The 19,223-nt window shown below is 38.8% G+C and overlaps 1 protein-coding gene across 1 annotated transcript in view; it reads right to left on the bottom strand.

The window, feature by feature from the left end:
* Positions 1-19,223, bottom strand: part of RBM27 (RNA binding motif protein 27) — a 60,962-nt gene that overhangs the window by 24,806 nt on the left and 16,933 nt on the right. The window contains exons 6-9 of the mRNA XM_060240549.1: positions 18,664-18,921; positions 16,937-17,167; positions 3,789-3,923; positions 759-908 (exon numbers count right to left, since the gene is read on the bottom strand). Coding sequence (XP_060096532.1) covers positions 759-908; positions 3,789-3,923; positions 16,937-17,167; positions 18,664-18,921 — 774 coding nt within the window. The remainder of the gene's footprint in view (positions 1-758; positions 909-3,788; positions 3,924-16,936; positions 17,168-18,663; positions 18,922-19,223) is intronic.

The raw sequence follows: 19,223 nt of genomic DNA, 5'->3' as shown, positions 1-19,223 counted from the left end.
AATCTTTAATTGTGTTTGTGTCCTTTATACAGTTATATCTCTGCTACCTAATCTTAAATAAGTACACACATGGCCCGACGCGACAGAAATTAAACCTTGTCAGGCCGAGCTATGTCAGATCCAACACTCATAACAAATGAGTTTGACACCCGTAATCTAATAACTATTTTAGGCTGGGAGGAAGTGGGACTGCAACCCTAGACCAATTAAACTATCTTAATTTGCAAGATCAGAAAAATCATACTAACTGCCATTTCAGGCCTGGAGGTCAAATTGGTAGCCTGAAGCACTAGAAGATGAATGAGAATGCCAGTATAATAATTGGGAAATCTTTTAGTCTAGCAAGTTTTCAATTTCTACACTTCCCAAGCAAGCTTGAACTATGGGGAATAAATATAATCTCACATACTATATTAATGGAAATGCAGTGCCTCGAAGACTTGTTATATACACTATCACAGCATTCTTTTGTGAAAAAGTCTTAGAATACATCAATCTCATATTGGACAATTTGGGTTATGTAGAAAATTAGTACTCAGTGAGCAGCACTGGCAGTTATTTATTCTGGGGACTAAAAGTATGATTTCCTTGTTCGCCTTTGTCAGAAGAAAGATTAGCAGGAAAGAAGAGCAAAATACACTGAAAACAAGACAAAGATTTTCATTATAACACTGTCCATCTTCCAGGAATGATCAAGACAGTAATGCCAACTCCTAAATCACATGCCTGGAAACTGAAACAATGAGATAAGATCTTACCTCTTGGATTTGTATCCATCTCACCAGAAGTCAGGCCAATAAGATTAGGACGTTGCATTGGTGTTCTTGAAAAGAACTGTCGATACTGAGATCTACCAGCACTAGTAATACTAGGAGCCTCTGGATTATAGCCATCTGGTTCATACGTATCTATTGTAAGACAGAAAAGGAAAAATACAGGATGGATTTCCAATTAATTAAAAATTACTTTATGTGAGCAATTCTACAGTCTTAGGCTAGGGCGGGGGTGTCAAATATGCGGGCTGGGGGCCAAATCAAGCCCCAGGACAGCTCCTATCAGGCCCCTGAGCAAATGGCTGTCATCTGTTTCCTTCTCTCTCTCTCTTGCTCCCTTCTGCATCACAGTTTGTTTTGCAAGGCTCTCCAAATCGCAGAAGAGCTATAGAGCAAAACCTCTATTTTCTCCAATGGCTGAGACTCTTCCCTTGGCGAGGAGGGGGGGAGGCAGAACTTGCTTTGCCAGGTTTTCTTAATTGCACAGCAGAGCTACTGAGGCAAGTCTCTCTTCCTTCTAATGGCTGAGGCTCCTCCCCCTCCTTTTCCCCTGGGGAAGGAAGGAAAGAGCCAGAGCTTCCTTTGCCCAGTTCCCTGGATCCTATGGGAGAAATACAAAGAAAGCACCTTTAAGAATGAGTGCTAATGTTTTATGCACGTTTTATTTTAAGTTTTTTTTTAAAAGAAAATTTTTGTGTTTGTCTGTTTCCTTTGTAAGGTTTATATCTCTGCTACCTAATCTGTCAGAACTTGTAACTTTCCTATGTGCTGTTAGCCTAACCGACTCCATATTGAAAGCAAACACTAACCCAAGCAGCTTTGCCCAAACAACTAACGAGTTCACATATTGTGTGTGCCTCTGCATTTCAAACAAACTGTGATCACTGAAGTGTGACAGATAGCCCAGGGTCAACATCTGCAGACGGCCTTTGAAGCCAGGCCGGCCTGCACTTTCCCAGCGGGATTCCATCCTCCCTACCTGATAACAAACCCTGAGAAACGGACTGTTGTCTCCACCCGTGTGAACGATCGTTTTATTGTTGTCAACAGAACCACATAAAGTGTATCGAATACTAGCTATTGTTATCAGTGTTATTCTGCATCTCAAGCTCTGAAGTTCTCTAATAAATGCCTATACTTGCAACCAAGTCTTGGGCCTTTCTTGAAGTTCTGCCAGTTTTGACATAATCTTAAATAGGAACACACATGGCCCAGTCCGACATGGCCTGGCCCAACAAGGTTTTTTTTATGTCATTAACAAATGAGTGTGATACCCCTGGGCTAGGGTTTCTGACAAGACACATGATTAGAATACATATTATTTCAAAGTTTCAAATCCTACTTCAGTAATTTCTGCATTTCTGTGAGGCTTATGGGTCTACCTAAATCATGATTCCAGAGAAAATTACTACTGGATTTAATTATCAGTTTCAGAAACTACTGACTGGTTTCTGAGGTGAGATTTGGGGGGGGGGGGGAGAGAAATTCAAGTGAATAAATACAATGCTAGGTTCTTCACCTAAGCATAGGAAATTAAGACTATAATTCTCCCTTAATATTTCATGTATTGCCAAAGAAAAGAATCTGATTGTGCCAAACTGCCAACATTAATGACCTGAAAGAATCTTCAAGATCTTTTAGTAAAGTATTTTGGAACATTTGTTATTCAACCAGCAACAGAGAGGCAGGGAAAGAGTGACACCCATGCCTAAAGAAGAAATTGTCAAGCATCAGGAGATTAGAAAAGCTAAATTCATATGCAAAAGTAAGTTAGATACAATTAAACAGATTTCTGTCAATGATGCATAGATGCAAATAATTATTCCAGCTATACACTCAACAATGTTTGTCCCAATGCATATCAATCATTTGTTAAGGAATGCAGTTTGACTGTCCACTAAAGACAGTCAAATTAGTGAACAGTCACAACACAAAATTATTTGGTGGTGGAATGAATACTATAATACCACACTCATTACCTTCTGTGTGATATAAAACCCCACAATGAAGGCCAAATCATTCTATTCACATACCCCTTTTGAACAGGCTTAATTGGCTAATTTGGCCTACTGCATACGCCTCTATCAATGTCATGAATGTAGTCCAGATGACATACCTATAATCTTCCTTTACAACATGAGTATGATCTATAGACTACCAAAGTATCTGATCTATTTCCTCATATACAGGCTGGTCATACTTGGTTGTAATTTTCTTGCCTGCCACAAGATCACTCTTAAAATAAATTTCTGAAAAATGTAAATTCCAAGAAAGCTAACATTATGAGCTACATCAAGAACAGAACTGGAATTGGGACAGATATGCAGAACTGTGTGGATTTTCATAATTTATTCTGAGTGCATTTAAATTGATCTTTTTTTTCGGTGTAGCATATGTGTTTTCTTGATGTGGGATGTTTTCTGCTTCATTCTAAAACTGTGTAATATTTTTCATAAAATCTATCAGTGGTCTTTGACATAACACACAGCTGTATTTAAATACATGATTTACACAATCTATCATATTCAGTTTAATATGGATACTACAGCTTTGCTATAATTTTGGGCATTGATTTTGGTTCTCTTCCCACTGGGAAATTTGTATTTGATATTTAACTTCACACTCAGGGCCATTTCAGACATGGTGAATATCTTAAAAATAGGTTTACGCAGAAAAAATGTGTGGCGAGCAATCTTTATAACATAAAATACAGGTTTGCTTTAGCATATGTACATGGCAGAAGCTCCTAAGTGGATTAACTATATGTATACGTAAATAAAGACATGCGCCTTTGGTACATGTAATAATATATAGTTTCCTTTTATCCACATAGAAATTTATCATGTCTATTATGAGAAAGAAGGAAAGAAGGAAAGAAGGAAGGAAAGAAAGAAAGAAAGAAAGAAAGAAAGAAAGAAAGAAAGAAAGAAAGAAAGAAAGAAAGAAAGAAAGAAAGAGCAGTATTAATAATCACAATACTACCCTAACCACAACTAGAGAATTACATTTGCTTACGTTCTGATACTGTATACAATAGGTTTTGGGGTAGAGGAGGAGGTAGTCTTGCTCCCACAGGTGCAAGGCTATGCACCGTAGTTGTACCTGGCTGGTCACGGTTGTTTATCAAACTTGATTGTGACAAAGGTGGCCCTGTAATAAAATGTTAAAATGACAAAAACTAAATTAGATCTATTTATTAAGTTTCATTCCTGTTTTTGTTCACACAGCAATACATACAAGAACCTTAAAACAATTTCATAAAATAATTAAAAATGTAAATATTGATACCCAGGGCTTTCTTTTGTAGCAGGAACTCCTTTGCATATTAAGCCACATACCCCTGATGTAGCCAATCATCCAAGAGCTTACAGGGCCTACTGTAAGCTCTTGGAGGATTAGCAACCTCAGGGGTGTGTGGTCTAATATGCAAAGGAGTTCCTGCTACAAAAAAGCCCTGTTGATACCCTTCAGTTGTTTTAAAAAGCAACAGAGAGCACTACAGCTAAAAACCAAAAGGTACTTTCAAAAAGCATAATAGAATGACTGCTTTCATTGGTGTCCCTTGAATAAATTCAGTGAGATAAATGGACATTCTTTGGAAGCTTATTTCAGACTTCTATGGCTACAATACAAAAGACCCTGTTTCCTCTGAAGACTAGATAAGCACCAACAAGAAGCAAGTTGGAACATGAAACAGTGTTTCACTGGTTCATCTCAAATTTCAGGACATTTTATGAGCAAAGGTGTTTCCTCAGACATTGAGAGCCAAAACTATCCAGGGTTTTTTTAACTGGATAATTTAGTTATAGTAAACAAGATTTGGATCAGCATTTCTCAGAGTTTACAAAAAGAAATTTTAACTATAGCAGTCTGATTAAATCTGATTAAATTTTAACTATAGCAGTCTGAGTTACCAAGATGGATAAAATCCTGGATGAGTAGTACCTATTACTGTTTAAAATATGACCTGGTAAATTGTTGCTCTTCTATCACTCAATTACCTTCAAGAACCAAGGTTAAGAAATTTCACATGCAGCCATGGGATCTATTTGGTCAGAAATTTCTTTGAATGTAAAGTGAGGAAGAACATCAAACTGGGGAGACACTCCCAATGCTATATTATGACAAAAGGATGTCCAATGATGACCAATGAGCACATGATTGCTCTATTCCAGCTGTGTACAGTTCTCTATTCCAACTAAGAATCTGTAAGTAAAATCCAACTTCCAAATCCTTGTTGCTTAAAAAGACTCCAAACACACCCCTAGCACAAAATTCTCACTGTACATTATAATCTGGAAAAACTGATATTCTATCACAACTGTTTTTGAACCGGCAATACTTGTTTAAAAAAAAGACTTAAAAATAAAATAGTCCAGAGTAGTACCATGCCTCTTTTACAAGCACTATTGCCCATTCCAATCAGTGCCAGTACTTCATGCAAAAAAAGAAATAATCAAGTTTTAGAAAAGCAACTAAGACTGAATGTTGTGTTCAGTACAAGATCAAGACAAAGTCAAAGCAAGAAAATCACACATTCTAAGAGAATCACTTCCTCAGCACAATGGACTCTCCACGTTCAGCAATAGTCTACAGCTAAATCCCATGCTGTGTAAACAGGGAACACAGCTGGTGTCTTCATACTTTGGGGTTTTCTGGAAGTATCTAGCTGACCTGTGTTGAAAATTGGCACTGACCTAGATAGACCCTAAGTGTGCTCCAACAGGGCTCTTCCTTTGTTTTTAATTATTCATCTGCTATATACCTGAAGTAAGGCGCTTTTTGTTATGGCTGCAAATTGGGCTTGGCTCGGTCGCGTATGTGGGTGTGACTGAGAGAACTACTTTGAGACAACTACTTTGTGGCTGGCAAGAGGAGCAGAGGAACAAAGTTGGAGGAAGGAGGAAAGGAGGTGGGCGGTGGTAGCAGCAGCGGATTTGGCACCGAAGGAACAAACTGATTTTTTCTTTCCCTGTCTCACCTCCTCTCCGTGGCTAACAAACACCATAATTGGTATTTTTCTTTCTTTTTGAAGTATTCTACTTTGTTCTTGTTAAAGAACACTGAAATGTGATTTAAAACACTGTATCTCTAGCTGAAGGGCGTGGAAAAGAGAGGAGGCGGAAAGTGACAACCCTGTGCTAGAAGAGTGGAAAGACCTCGAGTTAGAAAGTAAATTTCTTGAAACTTGCCTAAAACTACAGACTCATTTAAAACATTGTGTGTAAAGATTGCTACGTGTTGTGGAGATTGGATGGGAGAAAATATATAATGTTATAGAAGATCTGATTTATATTAAGGATTAGGTGGACTTTTTTTTGGACTAAGAGCTGTAGAAAAGTGAATAGTTCATTAAAAGACTGTGTTCGATCAATATAATATAAGTAACTTGGAAGAAGAAATTTAAAGACTAGAAAGACCAGAAAGACAAAAAGGGGAAAAAACGGACCAAGTAGAAGAGGAAGAAAGGGGAAACAGAAGGACTGAAGAAAGAAAGAAGAAGAAAGAGAGGGAAAGCAAGGAATTGAATGCTGTTAGTCTATAACTGTATAATTTACAAAAGTGTGTGAATGTGTGTGGGTCTAAGTAAAAGTGTATGGTTAATGAGAAAGAATTAGGATGGAGAATGAATGAAGAAGTGAGTGTATGTAGTCTGCAAGAGGTAGTGAGTGGAGTGTTTGAAAGGGTTAAGTGGTGCAAGAGGAAGGCAAATAATGAATAATTATTGAAATCAGTTGAACATGAACCATTATTGCTTGGGGAAGAAATTGATTTAGACTAGTTGGTAAAGGGATACTAAATCTCTGTATTGGTGTCTTCATTCTATATTAGTATATGATAATTTGAATTTCTCCTGCTTAACTCAATGATAGAGGGAATCATGTTGTTGCAGGATGCTCTCAAAGTATTTCAGTCATCTTTTGAAGATTCTTTAATGGGGGCATTAAATCAGATGCAGAACAATTTAATGGAACAGATAGGGGGATTAAAATTTAAGCTTGATGGATTAGAAAATGGATTGAAGGACATAAAAACGGATATGACAAAGTTGACGCAAACCAAAAATTCTATTGATACAAAACAAATACTAAAGGAGCAAGGTACAGGTGACTTGGAAATTAAACAGGAAGAATCAGAGAACAGGATTACTAGATCAGACAAGTATAAGGTAAAATATACTTCAAGATTTTTAAGCATATCAGAAGAAATAAATGAGGATTTATTTTGTTCAGTAGCGGAAACATTGACCCCCATGCTGGAAAAAGAACAAAAAAAAGCCGCGAGGGAAACTGAATATATATATATATATAGGTTAAACTCTCTAAAGCTAAAAAAGAATGGTTCACTTAGAGAAATACATTTAAGAGACATAAGGAAACAGATCAAAGATGCAGTTTGGAGAAGGGAAAGGGAGCAACTTATTAGATCTAGAGGTCAGAAAAATAAAAAAATGAAAGAGATATTATGGATAATTAGGCATTTAACTCCAAAACCAAGAGAGAAATTGGCGTAAACGGAAGAAATACCAAAAATGGAGGATTCATTAGGAAAGTATGGAATTTATCAAAATTACATAATTGGATGGTGCTGCTGAATGGAATGCCAAAGCAAATAGTTACATTAGTGGGGCAGGTCATACAGACGGTTAAAGGTGTATGGAAGTAAGGTATTATGTAAGGTGTCAAGCATCATCGATAAAATATCTTTAATGAGTTTTCCTGGAGTGTAAGTGAAAAGGATAAATGGGTTTAATTTGTAATGCAATAGTGAAGGTGAATGCATTAAATGGTGAATAGAGATAATGGAATTTGAATGTATATATAATCAGTGAAAACACTGCCTTCGACTTCTGTTTTAATAATACTTTTTTCTTTTGTATGGTAACGGGCTTGTACACAATATATTAATTTAATAAACTATAAAAATATTGGAAAAAATTATCGTACAATAAATCTGTTACTCTTTAGGGGGGGGGCAGGGCACATGATTCTTCAACGTTTTGCTAGCATCTGGATTGTTTTATTTTGCTCTTCAGTTGAACCCTTTTCTACCATATCGTTTTAAAGAAGAAAAAGGGTGCTTTCAATTAGTCAAAGATGAATATAAAGGAAGAAACAGAAAGATCAGAATCCACATAAGGCTACTAGTGCAGTTAATACAGAACCAAGATCTACCTGTCATGCCACAAAGAAGAAAACAAAGCTGCACTTACCTGTTACTGTTGTTCAACGAGTATCTTCTGTGCAGGCACACATGGGAACTGTGCATGAGCAGGCCTGCCATCGGATTGGTTTTTATAGCTAAAAGCTTCCAGGGGGCCCTGTGAGCCAGAGTCAAAAGCTTGTTCCCACACAACGAATATGTGCTCCTGTGCAGCAGCAATCCCTACCCTCAATACTTCTAGTGCTGCTGGAGCATGCAGCAGAGCAGGAGGGAGGGTGTGCCTGCACACAAGATACTCGCTGAAAAGTAATTACAGGTAAGGGCAACTCTGTTTTCATTGTCAATCTTCTGTGCAGTCCTACATGGGGATTCTAATAAGCTACTCACCAGGCAGTGGGGCATGCTCTCCTCATTTGAACAGCAAGTGAAGAACTGCCTTGCTTACTTGAGCCTCAAGCTCTGCCTGCAGATCCAAAGTGTAGTGATTTTCAAAAGTGTCTGCCAATGACCAGGTGGCAGCTCTCCAGATCCCCATTAAAGGCACTTCATCCCAGAATGCTGTGGAAGAAGCCACTGCCCTAGTGGAATGGGCATAAAAGTTCAATGGGCATGCAATCTGACCCTATCATAACACTCCCTAATGGTCCTGACAGTCCACTGGGAAAGAGTCTGAGATGATGCTCTCCTACTTCTCCCAGGGCCACTAAAACAAATAGGGCTCTAGCTCCAGGGTTTTCTTAAGGTAAAATAATAATGTCCTCTTAACATCTAAAAAATGCAATGAGTGTTCATTCTCAAAGTCTGGTGCAGGAAAAATATTGACAACATCTAGAAACTACCTAAGGAAGAAACCTAAGACTAGGATGAAGAATTACCGTTCCAGGAAAGAACTTCAAAAATGGGGGATCTATCTGAAGAGCTGCTAGCTCACTCACCCTCCTGGCTGAGGTAACAGATGCTAAGAAACACACCTTCATAGAAATTTCTGCTGAAGAACAGGTAGCAAGGGGCTCTAAAGCTTTGAGGATTAACTGTGCTAACACAACAGATAGAGACCACTGGGGCACTAAAGGATCCTGGGACAGGCAGAAATTACCAAACCCCTTAAGAAACCTTTTAGACAAATGATGGGAGAAAACTGATCCTCCCTCAATTTCCTTGTGATAGCAAGAGATAGCAGCTAGGTGAACCTTCGAAGAAGAAAACTCTAGGCCCTTAGCTTTCAGTGTAATAAATAATCAAATATGACCTGCAAAAGGGGCACCCCCTTACAATACATCCTTCTCACTACACCAGAGGGAAAATTGCCTCCACTTGTACATATAGGATTTCCTAGTGTTAGGCTTGTGTGACTGCAGGAGAATATAATTAACCTCATTACTATTAGGTCTCTGCCCGAAGCCTCCAAGCCTTTAGTGATGAAGCACTTGGTTGATGCTGATTAAATCTATTTGATTTGGTAGAGGAAGGAACTGGCTCCAGGAGATCTCCATAAGGATCAAAAACAATATTTGATGAGACCAAGAGGGTGCTACTAGGACCATTTCGATCTCTCCTTCCTGGCTTTCTTTATTACCCTGGGAACACATAAAACTGTGCTTGCTGCCAACACAGCTGAAATGCAACCCTTAGGGAACCAATTCCTACTCCTGCTTGGGAACAGAACCTCACAGCTTTTTTTGTTTTCTTGCACTGCAAAAAGACCGACATCCGGAACTCTACAGAGGGTAAAAAGCAGTTCCAGATAAGTGGCCTTTATGGACCACTGATGGGAGAGTGTGCCAGCTTGAATGGAAGCACCGAGCTTTACTGCCACGTCCCATGCAAGGGTAGCTTCCTGACATAGACCTTTGGATCGTGGACCCCCTTGTTTGTTTAAATAAAATGTCATAACTGTATTGTCGATCTGGAAAATAATGGACTGGTTCTGAAGGATATCTGAGAAACAACTCACAGAATAATGAACTGCTCATCATTCTAAAATGTTAATATGTAGCAGCTTCTCATCTTCCAACCAAGTTCCCCCGGCTGACAATCCCTTGCAGAGAACATCCCAACTCAAGAACAAAGCATCCATAGTAAGGACTAAGTCATGTTCAGAAACTCCAAAGGAAATCCCCTGGGATAAATTATTTATAGAAGACTATCACAATAAAGAACATATGACACGTTTGGGAATAGAGAATCTGTGCCATAAGGCATGAACCCCAGCTCTAGAACAAGACAGAAACCAAAGCTGCAGGGGTCGCACTTGTAACCTAGCCACAGGCAGGACTGAAGTGGTAGAAGTCATATAACCCTAAAGGTGCAGCATTTTCTGAACCAATTGGAACCAGGGATATCTGAACTATCTCAACAAGGGAAAGATGGCCTGTACCCTTTTGAGAGATAGAAAACCCTTCCCACTAGGGAATCTAGCATAACTCCAATAAATTGTACCCTGTGAGACGGATCTAATCATGATTTCTCCCAATTTACTAGGAGTCATAGTCCTTGATGGGTCTCCAGACAAGAATGCAATGACTCAAGCGTCACTGGAATCTGCCACCAGTATCAAATATCTAAGTCGAAATATATCGCAACCCTGCATATGGAGATAAGCAATAACGGGCTAAACACTTAGAGAACACCCTGAGTGCAGTGTACCGAAAAACTCATTCCCCACATGAGAAACATAAGAACTTGCAATGCAGAGGGTGGACTGAAATATGAAAACAGGCATCATTCAAATCGATAACAATGAACCAACAATTACATTTAAAAAAACTGAAAGATCAAAGGAATGGACACTATATGGAACTTTGAAGCATGAAGAAAAAAGTTTAATTTACTGAGGTCGAAAGATCTGAAGTCTTTCTTACCTCCTAGGAACACACAAGAGAAGAAACCTTTTGATGCCTGAGACACCGTAACCACTCCTATGGCACCCTTGTCAATTAAAGAGGCTGAAGCTTGGGCAAGACTCAAAGCTGCTTGGTTAAGGTTTTACCCCCTTACAGGTAAAGAGCAAGGAAGAAGAGACTTCAATTCTAATCTGAAACCAAATTTAACTATGGACAAAATTCACCCATCAAAGGTGATAGCCTCTCAGGCTGTAGCAAACTGAGCCAGCCTGTGCCTGAACTTAGGTGCTGGTAATGATCCTAGTCAGAAGGATGACTTCTGGGATGAAGTTGCCTTTCTAGAAGAGGGTGGTTGCTGATTGACCTAGGCCAATAGGAACCCACACCTATGGTAACCCACCTATGTTGGGGAAATGGCTTAGGGGTAGGATACTGACCAAGGAGCTGGAAAAGCAGTAATCCCTTTGATACAGATGCCAGGACTGTCTCACAAAGGATCTCTGTGCATAAATTGGAACACTTAGCTGTCTGCTTGTTCTTTTTTATCACGAAAAGCACCTTCTCCATTTTGGAAGAGAAGAGAGTGGAACCTTCAAAAGGTAAGTCTTCAACTTTAAACCTGGTCTCCACAGACAAGGCCGTTGAACTTAACCATGCATGGAACCTGAGCATGATGGACCTTGCCATAACCCACATGTCCAAATCCAAAGAATGTCATCCCACATTAATCCGCTGCTTCGAAAGCTTAGTGGCCTCTGTATACAGAACTTTAGCAAGAGGACATTTATCTTCTGGCACGAGTTCCTGGAATGGAAGAATCCTCTCCCATAAGGAACTGATAACCAGTCAAAATGGTTTTTCTGGCAAAGTTTAAGGAGATACTGGGCCATTTTTGTGAGTTAGTTTAAACTGGCATAAGTCTCTACTATATCCCACAAAGCTTTGCAGTCCAGCTAAGAATTTTTTTTTCTATGCGAGTGCTGATGCACTCTGCCTTAGAAAATAGTTTATATTTTTCAAGTCCATGGTGCCAGCCCCAAAGCCTAAACATCTAGATATCAGGGTATATGGCTCCTTGACATAGAGGGTGTCTAGATCTTTCTGACCTCTCAGATTATCAGCTGACTCCAAGCAGAGTTCAGTGGACTATTGAGGCGCATGGTCTGATTCTTGTCAAGCTCATCCTATTTCTAGATTGACAGCTACTTGAGATTCTACAGATTCCTAGGCTCCAGGTTGACTCAGCCTTCCATCCTTCCGAGGTCGGTAAAATGAGTACCCAGCTTGCTGGGGGGAAAGCGTAGATGACTGGGGAAGGCAATGGCAAACCACCCCATAAAAAGTCTGCCGTGAAAATGTTGTGATAGCAACGTCACCCCAGAGTCGAAAACGACTGGTGCTTGCACCTTTACCTTTTTTAGTAAGGTATATAATGGGTGTTTTTCATTAACTCTGGGCTGCGTATCAACAACTCACCCATGATTCTGCAGGGATTTTGATCTGTAGACAGGAATATTTCTATTCAGTGCACACTATCTTAAGTACTGGTTGTTTTCTTTGGTATATTATGCATTGAGGTTATGATGCTTTATGCTATTTGTATTCAAGGATTAAGGTTCAATAAATAGACTTTAGTGTGAAGCAACTGTCTTGTTTGTGTGTCTCTCTCTCTCTGGGAAGAATCAGTCTCTTGCCAGCCCAATCCAGCCCACTGAACTCTAGTGGGGTCTGGAGAGCTCAGACAATTCCCTGGGTGCCAAAATTTCTCAAGAGTTTTATAGTTAGCTGCTGAAAAATATAATTTTCTCCCTCCCATATCTGAGAGCAGAGTGGTAGGCCTGACAGCCCTTTGGCTGCATCTCCTTTGTAACCATGAAGGATGATGAGTTGTCAAATAATCAAATGGCTCCTTCTTGATCTTATAAAAATATTCTACCTTTCTGGAGGTAGGCTAGAGAGATACAGGTTTTTTGCCACAGTTCCTGCATGAGATCCTTAAGGCCCTCCAACACCAAGAAAGCAATAATAGACCCTGAATAGAGTCTCTTAATCTTTGGATTTGTACTCCAAGGTAATGACTTCTATCTTTTTTTTTGTGTGTAAAACAATTTTTATTATTCTGCAACATATTATATTAATATTCAATTATTAAAAATTTAGTACCAATATATTGCATCACATTTTCCATCTCCCTCCCCTCCTTTTCATGACTTCCACCGGTGCATTTTACTTAAAATACAAAAAAAGTAAAAGGTAGTTTTAACATTTTAAGAATGTTCATAAAAAATCTTATAACTATAGTAAAATAAAGATAAGGAAAGAACCATTTGCTACAATTATTATCCACCTTCATTATAGTCCTTTAGTCCCCAATCCTTATCATAAAAATAAAATAAAATTGAAGAAATGTATATTCCCATAATCTCCCCTTAACTATAATCCTTATCAAAATAGGTTGAAAAAAGGGTATATTCACATTTTTTAAACTGTAGTCCATTTATCTCTCCCCTCACTTTAATTATTATCAAAAATCACCAAATGTCCTTTCACCTGCCATTGTTTTTCAACGTACTTCTGAAATTTTCCCCACTCATTATTAAACTTTTCTATATCATATTCTTTTAAGATTTTTGTAAGCTTATCCATTTCACTCCAATGCATGATTTTCATAATCCAGTCCCACTTTTCTGGTATTTTATCTTGCTTCCACATCTGTGCATACAATGTCCGTGCAGCTGAAAGCATGTACCAAAGTAGCGTTCTATCTTGTTTCGGAAAATTTTCCATTTGTAATCCCAACAAAAAGATTTCTGGTGCCTTCTTTATATTGTAACCCAAAATCTTTGAAATCTCTTGCTGAATTATTTGCCAAAATTGTGTTGCCATTTCACAAGTCCACCACATGTGCTAGAAAGATCCTTCATGTTTTTTACATTTCCAACATCTATCAGACACTTGATTATTCATTTTTGACAGTTTCTTAGGAGTCATGTACCACCTGTACAACATTTTAAAACAGTTTTCTTTAATGCTATTACATGTCAATATCTTCATAGAGTTCTTCCATAAATACTCCCATTGTTCCATCTGTATTTCTTTATTTATATTGATCGCCCATTTTATCATTTGAGATTTAACCACTTTATTTTCTGTAGACCATTTCAATAATAGTTTATAAATTCTAGAAATCAATTTTTCATTATCGCCAAACAGCATTCTCTCCAGTTCTGTTTGTTCTTGTCTTTTTCTATCATTTCTAATATCTTGTTCAAGCAAGCTTTTAATTTGTTGCAATTGAAACCAATTATACTTATAATCCATTTCTTCCACCGATTTTAATTCCACCTTACTGCCTTGTATTTTTAACAATTGTTTATATGATAACCATTTCTCTTCATTAATATCTGAGTATAGCTTTATTACTTCTGTTGGCACAATCCAAAACGGTTTCCTCTCATCCCCATATTTTTTGTATTTCGACCAGGTTTTTAACAAATTACTTCTTATATAATGATATAAGAAAAAGCCATCCATCTTACTTTTCCCATAACACAGATATGCATGCCAGCCAAAAACATTTCCATGGCCTTCTAATGTTAATAATTTAATAACATTATCCATTCCTTGATCCACACCAAGCAAACTGCATCATGGTATAATTTTAGATCCGGCAATTAGAAGCCTCCCATTTCTTTTGCGTCGGTCAAAATTTTCATTTTAATTCTTGGTTTCTTGCCAGCCCATATAAATTCTGAAAGTTTCCTTTGCCATTTATTAAATTGTTTGTCATCCTTCACTATTGGAATTGTTTGAAACAAGAACATAATTCTTGGTAACACATTCATTTTAATTGCCGAAATTCTGCCCAGTATAGACAAATTCAACTTGTTCCATTTTGATAAATCTCCATCAATTTTCTGCCAGAGCTTCTCATAGTTATTTTTATATAAGTCAATTTTTGTTGTTGTTATCTCTACTCCTAAATACTTTACTTTAGAAGTCACTTCACATTCTGTTAGGCTTTGTAGTTCTTCCTGTTTAATCTTTGACATGTTTTTGCACAAAAATTTTGACTTTTCTTTATTTATATAGAAGCCTGCCAGCTCTCCATATTCTTTTATCTTACGAAGCAGCAATCGTGTGACTTGAGTTGGATTTTCATTTATAATGACTTCTGTCTTGAGAGACTGAGCCATATGAGTCATCTGTTCTCCAAGCATTTGGAGCTCCTCTGTGGGAGATGCCAGAGATGGCTCGCCTACCCTCTTGTCTGGGCTCAGATCTGAAGTCGTTTTGGATCCACTGGATTCAATCTGTTTCTTCTCCTCTCACTGTGAAAATAGGAGAATGTGGCCTGTGTGTGATAGTCACTGAAGGTGGATTTGACAATATCTGATGGGGGTAATGACACAAGCTCATATCCCTGGGGGTTGCGAACTTGTTACCCCATTCCTCAAATATCCTGGAGACATCATGTATGGATGTGAAGGTCACCATATAGGTGGTTGGGGTTGAGATCATGGAACCATGGCCATTTGTTCTGGATCAGACTCAGGTGGAACCTGGCTATGTGGTAAACCAGTATTTACATTACTATTGGAGATAGAAACAGGTGGAGAGTTCAAACTTAGAGATGGGGTCCTGGGCTTCTCCTGCAAGGTTAGCATTGGCTCAGGAGTATAGATGGAAGTGTTCTGCTGGGGAGCTGATTCACACTTTTCCTTTGTCTTGTCTTTAGCCTTTTAGCTGGAGGCTCAGAGGAAGTGTAATGAGCCCGAAGGGAGAGCAACCAAGAGCAGAGCCGCTGAAGCATGGATCCAGGAGGCAGAGACAAACATGGCAATTGTGAAGACGCAGATTTAGGAGTTTGCTCCAAGGCCAACTTAAATGAGGGCACTGAGGCTTTAAGGACTTTCTCCTACAACGATGCCTCAAGTTTTGACACCCTATTCCCCCAAGCTTTAGGAGTGACACGTTAGTAGGCCTTACATGTGGAGATACTAACAGAATAGAAAAAGGTTGTATTTGTCAATTTGGGTCATCTTTGTTCCACATTGGGAACACTTCTTAAAAAGGGTCAAAATCCTCTCAACTGTTAGCTGGAGACTCCAAAAACGTGACCTTCTCCTTCAGTGGCAAAAGAGGAACTGAAAGTAGGGGGTGCTACTGTGCAGAAGCATGTGATCCCTGGGTGGGAAAAAGCTTCTGGCTCTGACAGGCAGCACCCCCTGGAGGCCTTTAGCTGTAAGGACCTATCTGATGGCAGGTCTACTCATGTGCAGTCCCCTGTCACTGCACAGAAAATCAATGATGAATGCTTTGACACTGTATCACAATCGTTGTTTGCACTTCTAGAGCCAGTAGGAAAACTGACAGCAGCAGTCGCCATGTCTCCATCAACAACTATCCCTGCAACCATTCTCTTTTGCAGTTCTCATGCCTGTCTTCCCCAAGTGCCATCCTCAGTCCAGAGCTTGGATTACACTGTTGCCAATTTTAAACGTCCTACACTTTGCAGCCTTCTGCTTCTAACAACCATGTCATGGACTGATCCTGGTTTTCTCCAACCACAACCTTTAATCTTGCTGCCATCTGTGATCTACGTATCAGCGATCTCTTTGTGCAAAGAAAGTATTAAGAGTTTTAATAAAGATAGTGCGTGTAATATTTCCTTGTTTTTCCCACTGCTTCAGATATTCTTCTCTCATTCAAGTTTCCCTTTGCCCTTAAAGATACCCAAGTTTTACACTTAGTGCAATTTATTATTCTTACAGGGGGGAGGAAAACCTTTTCAAAATGAAGTGTTGAATAAGGATCCTACATTTTACAAATCTATTCAAAACCTTCACAAGTGAAGACAGTAGCCAAGATCAAAAAACAGATTATGCCATTTGATCTCAGCCACTGCACTAGTTCATTACTTTATTATCATGCTAGTAACAGAAAACTATGGCTGTGCACTGGTACAAGAGATACAGGTGACAATCCTATAATTAAATATATACAGGATTGCAGCCTTATCAGTGTATACATCTTTGGATTTTTACAATAACCTTTTCAATTACCATTTTAACAGTGCCGTACATTTCAACAGCACATAATATACAAGCACAGTAACTTTTGTAGAAGAGTTATTTGGGGGGGAATAAATCTTACTTGGTATAGGAATTCTGACAGGAGGTGGTGGCCGAGGATGTATTTGTGGACCTGGCATTCTCATGTTGTGAGCAGGGCCCTGTGCAGGAGGCATTAGCATTCCAGGGGGAGGAAGTCCCGGAGGTGGTGGAGGAAAAGGAATCATGCTTGGCAAAGACACTTCATCAACGACCAGTGGATCATTGCCATGATCAAATTGGCAGAGGTCACCAAGTACACAAAACCCTCGCTCTGTAAAACAAAGCACAACCATCACTGGTAGTAATCAGTAATAAACTATCTTATTGTGATTGGCTGGAGTTATTGTCAAAAGACGTTAGAAATCAGAAGGTTTTTTTCCTATTTGTATGATATGAATTAACAAATAATTCTAGTTAGAAGATTAAGTTCAGAGTAATTAAAAAAGGCACTATCTGTACTGACCTTTCTCTGAGTGGTACTAATTCCAGTGTACACAATTTTGTTAATTAGCATCAACTATAATATTCTGTCTGGTACTGACACCGACTATACCGGGGTGGCCAAACTGTGGCTCGGGAGCCACATGCAGCTCTTTCACACTTACTGTGTGACTCCTTAGGTCAATGAGGAATTTAATGCAGGCTTACTCTCAAATAAAAGTACTTAGCATCGGGACCTCAGTAAGCCTCTGAGCACTGACCCACAGGTAGGTGACTATTTCCACCATGTGTGAAGCAAGGACAGAGGGGGAATAAGAAGGCTTGCAGCAAGCTCTTCTCCACCAAAGAGGTCACCCAGAGAACTAGAGCGAGGAAAGAGAGGGCAAAAGCAGAGGGAGCCAATGAAAGGAGGGATGGAATTAAAGAGGGTGGCACAGGGTTTCCCTTTAGTTTCGCAGCTCTTATAGGAGCTGTATTTACTAACCTTGGTGTCAATGAAAAGGGACATGCATAATGATGCAAACAGTGATCAGTGACTTATATGATACATGTGTGTTTTCTTCTCCCACTGGTGCCAAGAAATACTTCCCTAACCTTTTCCTATGCTGGTCTTATGGGGACTGTTATTCCCAGCTTTTCTTTTTAAAAAAGTCTCCTTCTAGCATGGTTGTGTTGTAAAGTGCACACATGTATTTTATCTTTCTGTGCAAAGAAAGTATTAATAAAGATTTAATAAAGATGTGTGTGTAATATTGTTTCATGTATTGCGGCTCTCAAACATCTGACATTTATTCTATGCAGCTCTTACCTTAAGCAAGTTTGGCCACCCCTAGAAAGAATGTGTTAAGTTATCTTAAGCCAAACACCTGTCTTTTGAATAAACTGAGTCAAGCTCTGTGAATGTGTGCAACAGCTTACATTTAAATAAATAAAGGTAAAATGGAAAGAACTAAACAGAAGTCATGCAAAATGCTTGCCCCACAGCATGGCAGGCTTGAGGTATAGCTCCTTAAGTCAGATATTAGAAGCTTACTCAGCATCACTACTAATGAAGGTATCTGCCATATTTATGAGTGAATATTTACCCGTTATGATGAAAAGCTAAACTTTAAAAAAATCTAATATCGAACCAGACAAAAAAAGACCCCACTACCATGAAATGTAGTATTATTTAAGAAGAAAACAAACAGAATGAGTATATATTAACATCTCATTTGTATTAGTAACTGGCAACACAAGAATGGCTTGAAAAGATGTTACAAAGGGAAATACCTAATGAGACTAGAGACAGACGGACCACTAGGAAAAAACAGAAGCATGGCTTACCATCATAATCTCGACATCGCCTTTTTGGTGGAGCATTTCTGCCAAATGAATTAGAAGAATGATTGTTGTAGTAATTTGACCAGCTTTCTGTTGTGTTTTCAGGATGGTGAGCAGGTGCAATCACTGTAACAGCACTGGGAATACACTGTGCACCAGAGGAATACTGCTCAGTAGAGTTTGCAGCAGACAAAGCCACAGGGTTATATGAACTTTCCATGTCACTCCTTTCACACTTGAATTTGGCTCTCTCTCTGTGTTCTGTTAAAAAACCCAAACTTGGTAAGTTTCTATGCTTTTCCAGCATATTTTACATTTTTCCAAGACAACTGCACATACAGGAACTAATACCACACATATCTGCCTGGTGTATTAAAAATTCAAAGCTCTGCCTGATTAATTCTGTTGAGCAGTATACTTGCTTATTATTAGAATAAAATGTTAACAGTCTGTTTGCAATACTGACATCAACTAAATCATCTTTCTCAAGAAAGAAAATAAATTTTCCTTTTGTAAATAATTTCAGTTAACAGATTTCCCCCCAAAGCTTGCTGCACTGGTAA

The sequence above is a fragment of the Heteronotia binoei genome, chromosome 5 (assembly GCF_032191835.1).
Source record: "Heteronotia binoei isolate CCM8104 ecotype False Entrance Well chromosome 5, APGP_CSIRO_Hbin_v1, whole genome shotgun sequence".
NCBI lineage: Eukaryota > Metazoa > Chordata > Lepidosauria > Squamata > Gekkonidae > Heteronotia > Heteronotia binoei.
Note: the sequence above shows the minus strand (reverse complement) of the source record. Positions and strands in the feature narration are given on the sequence as shown.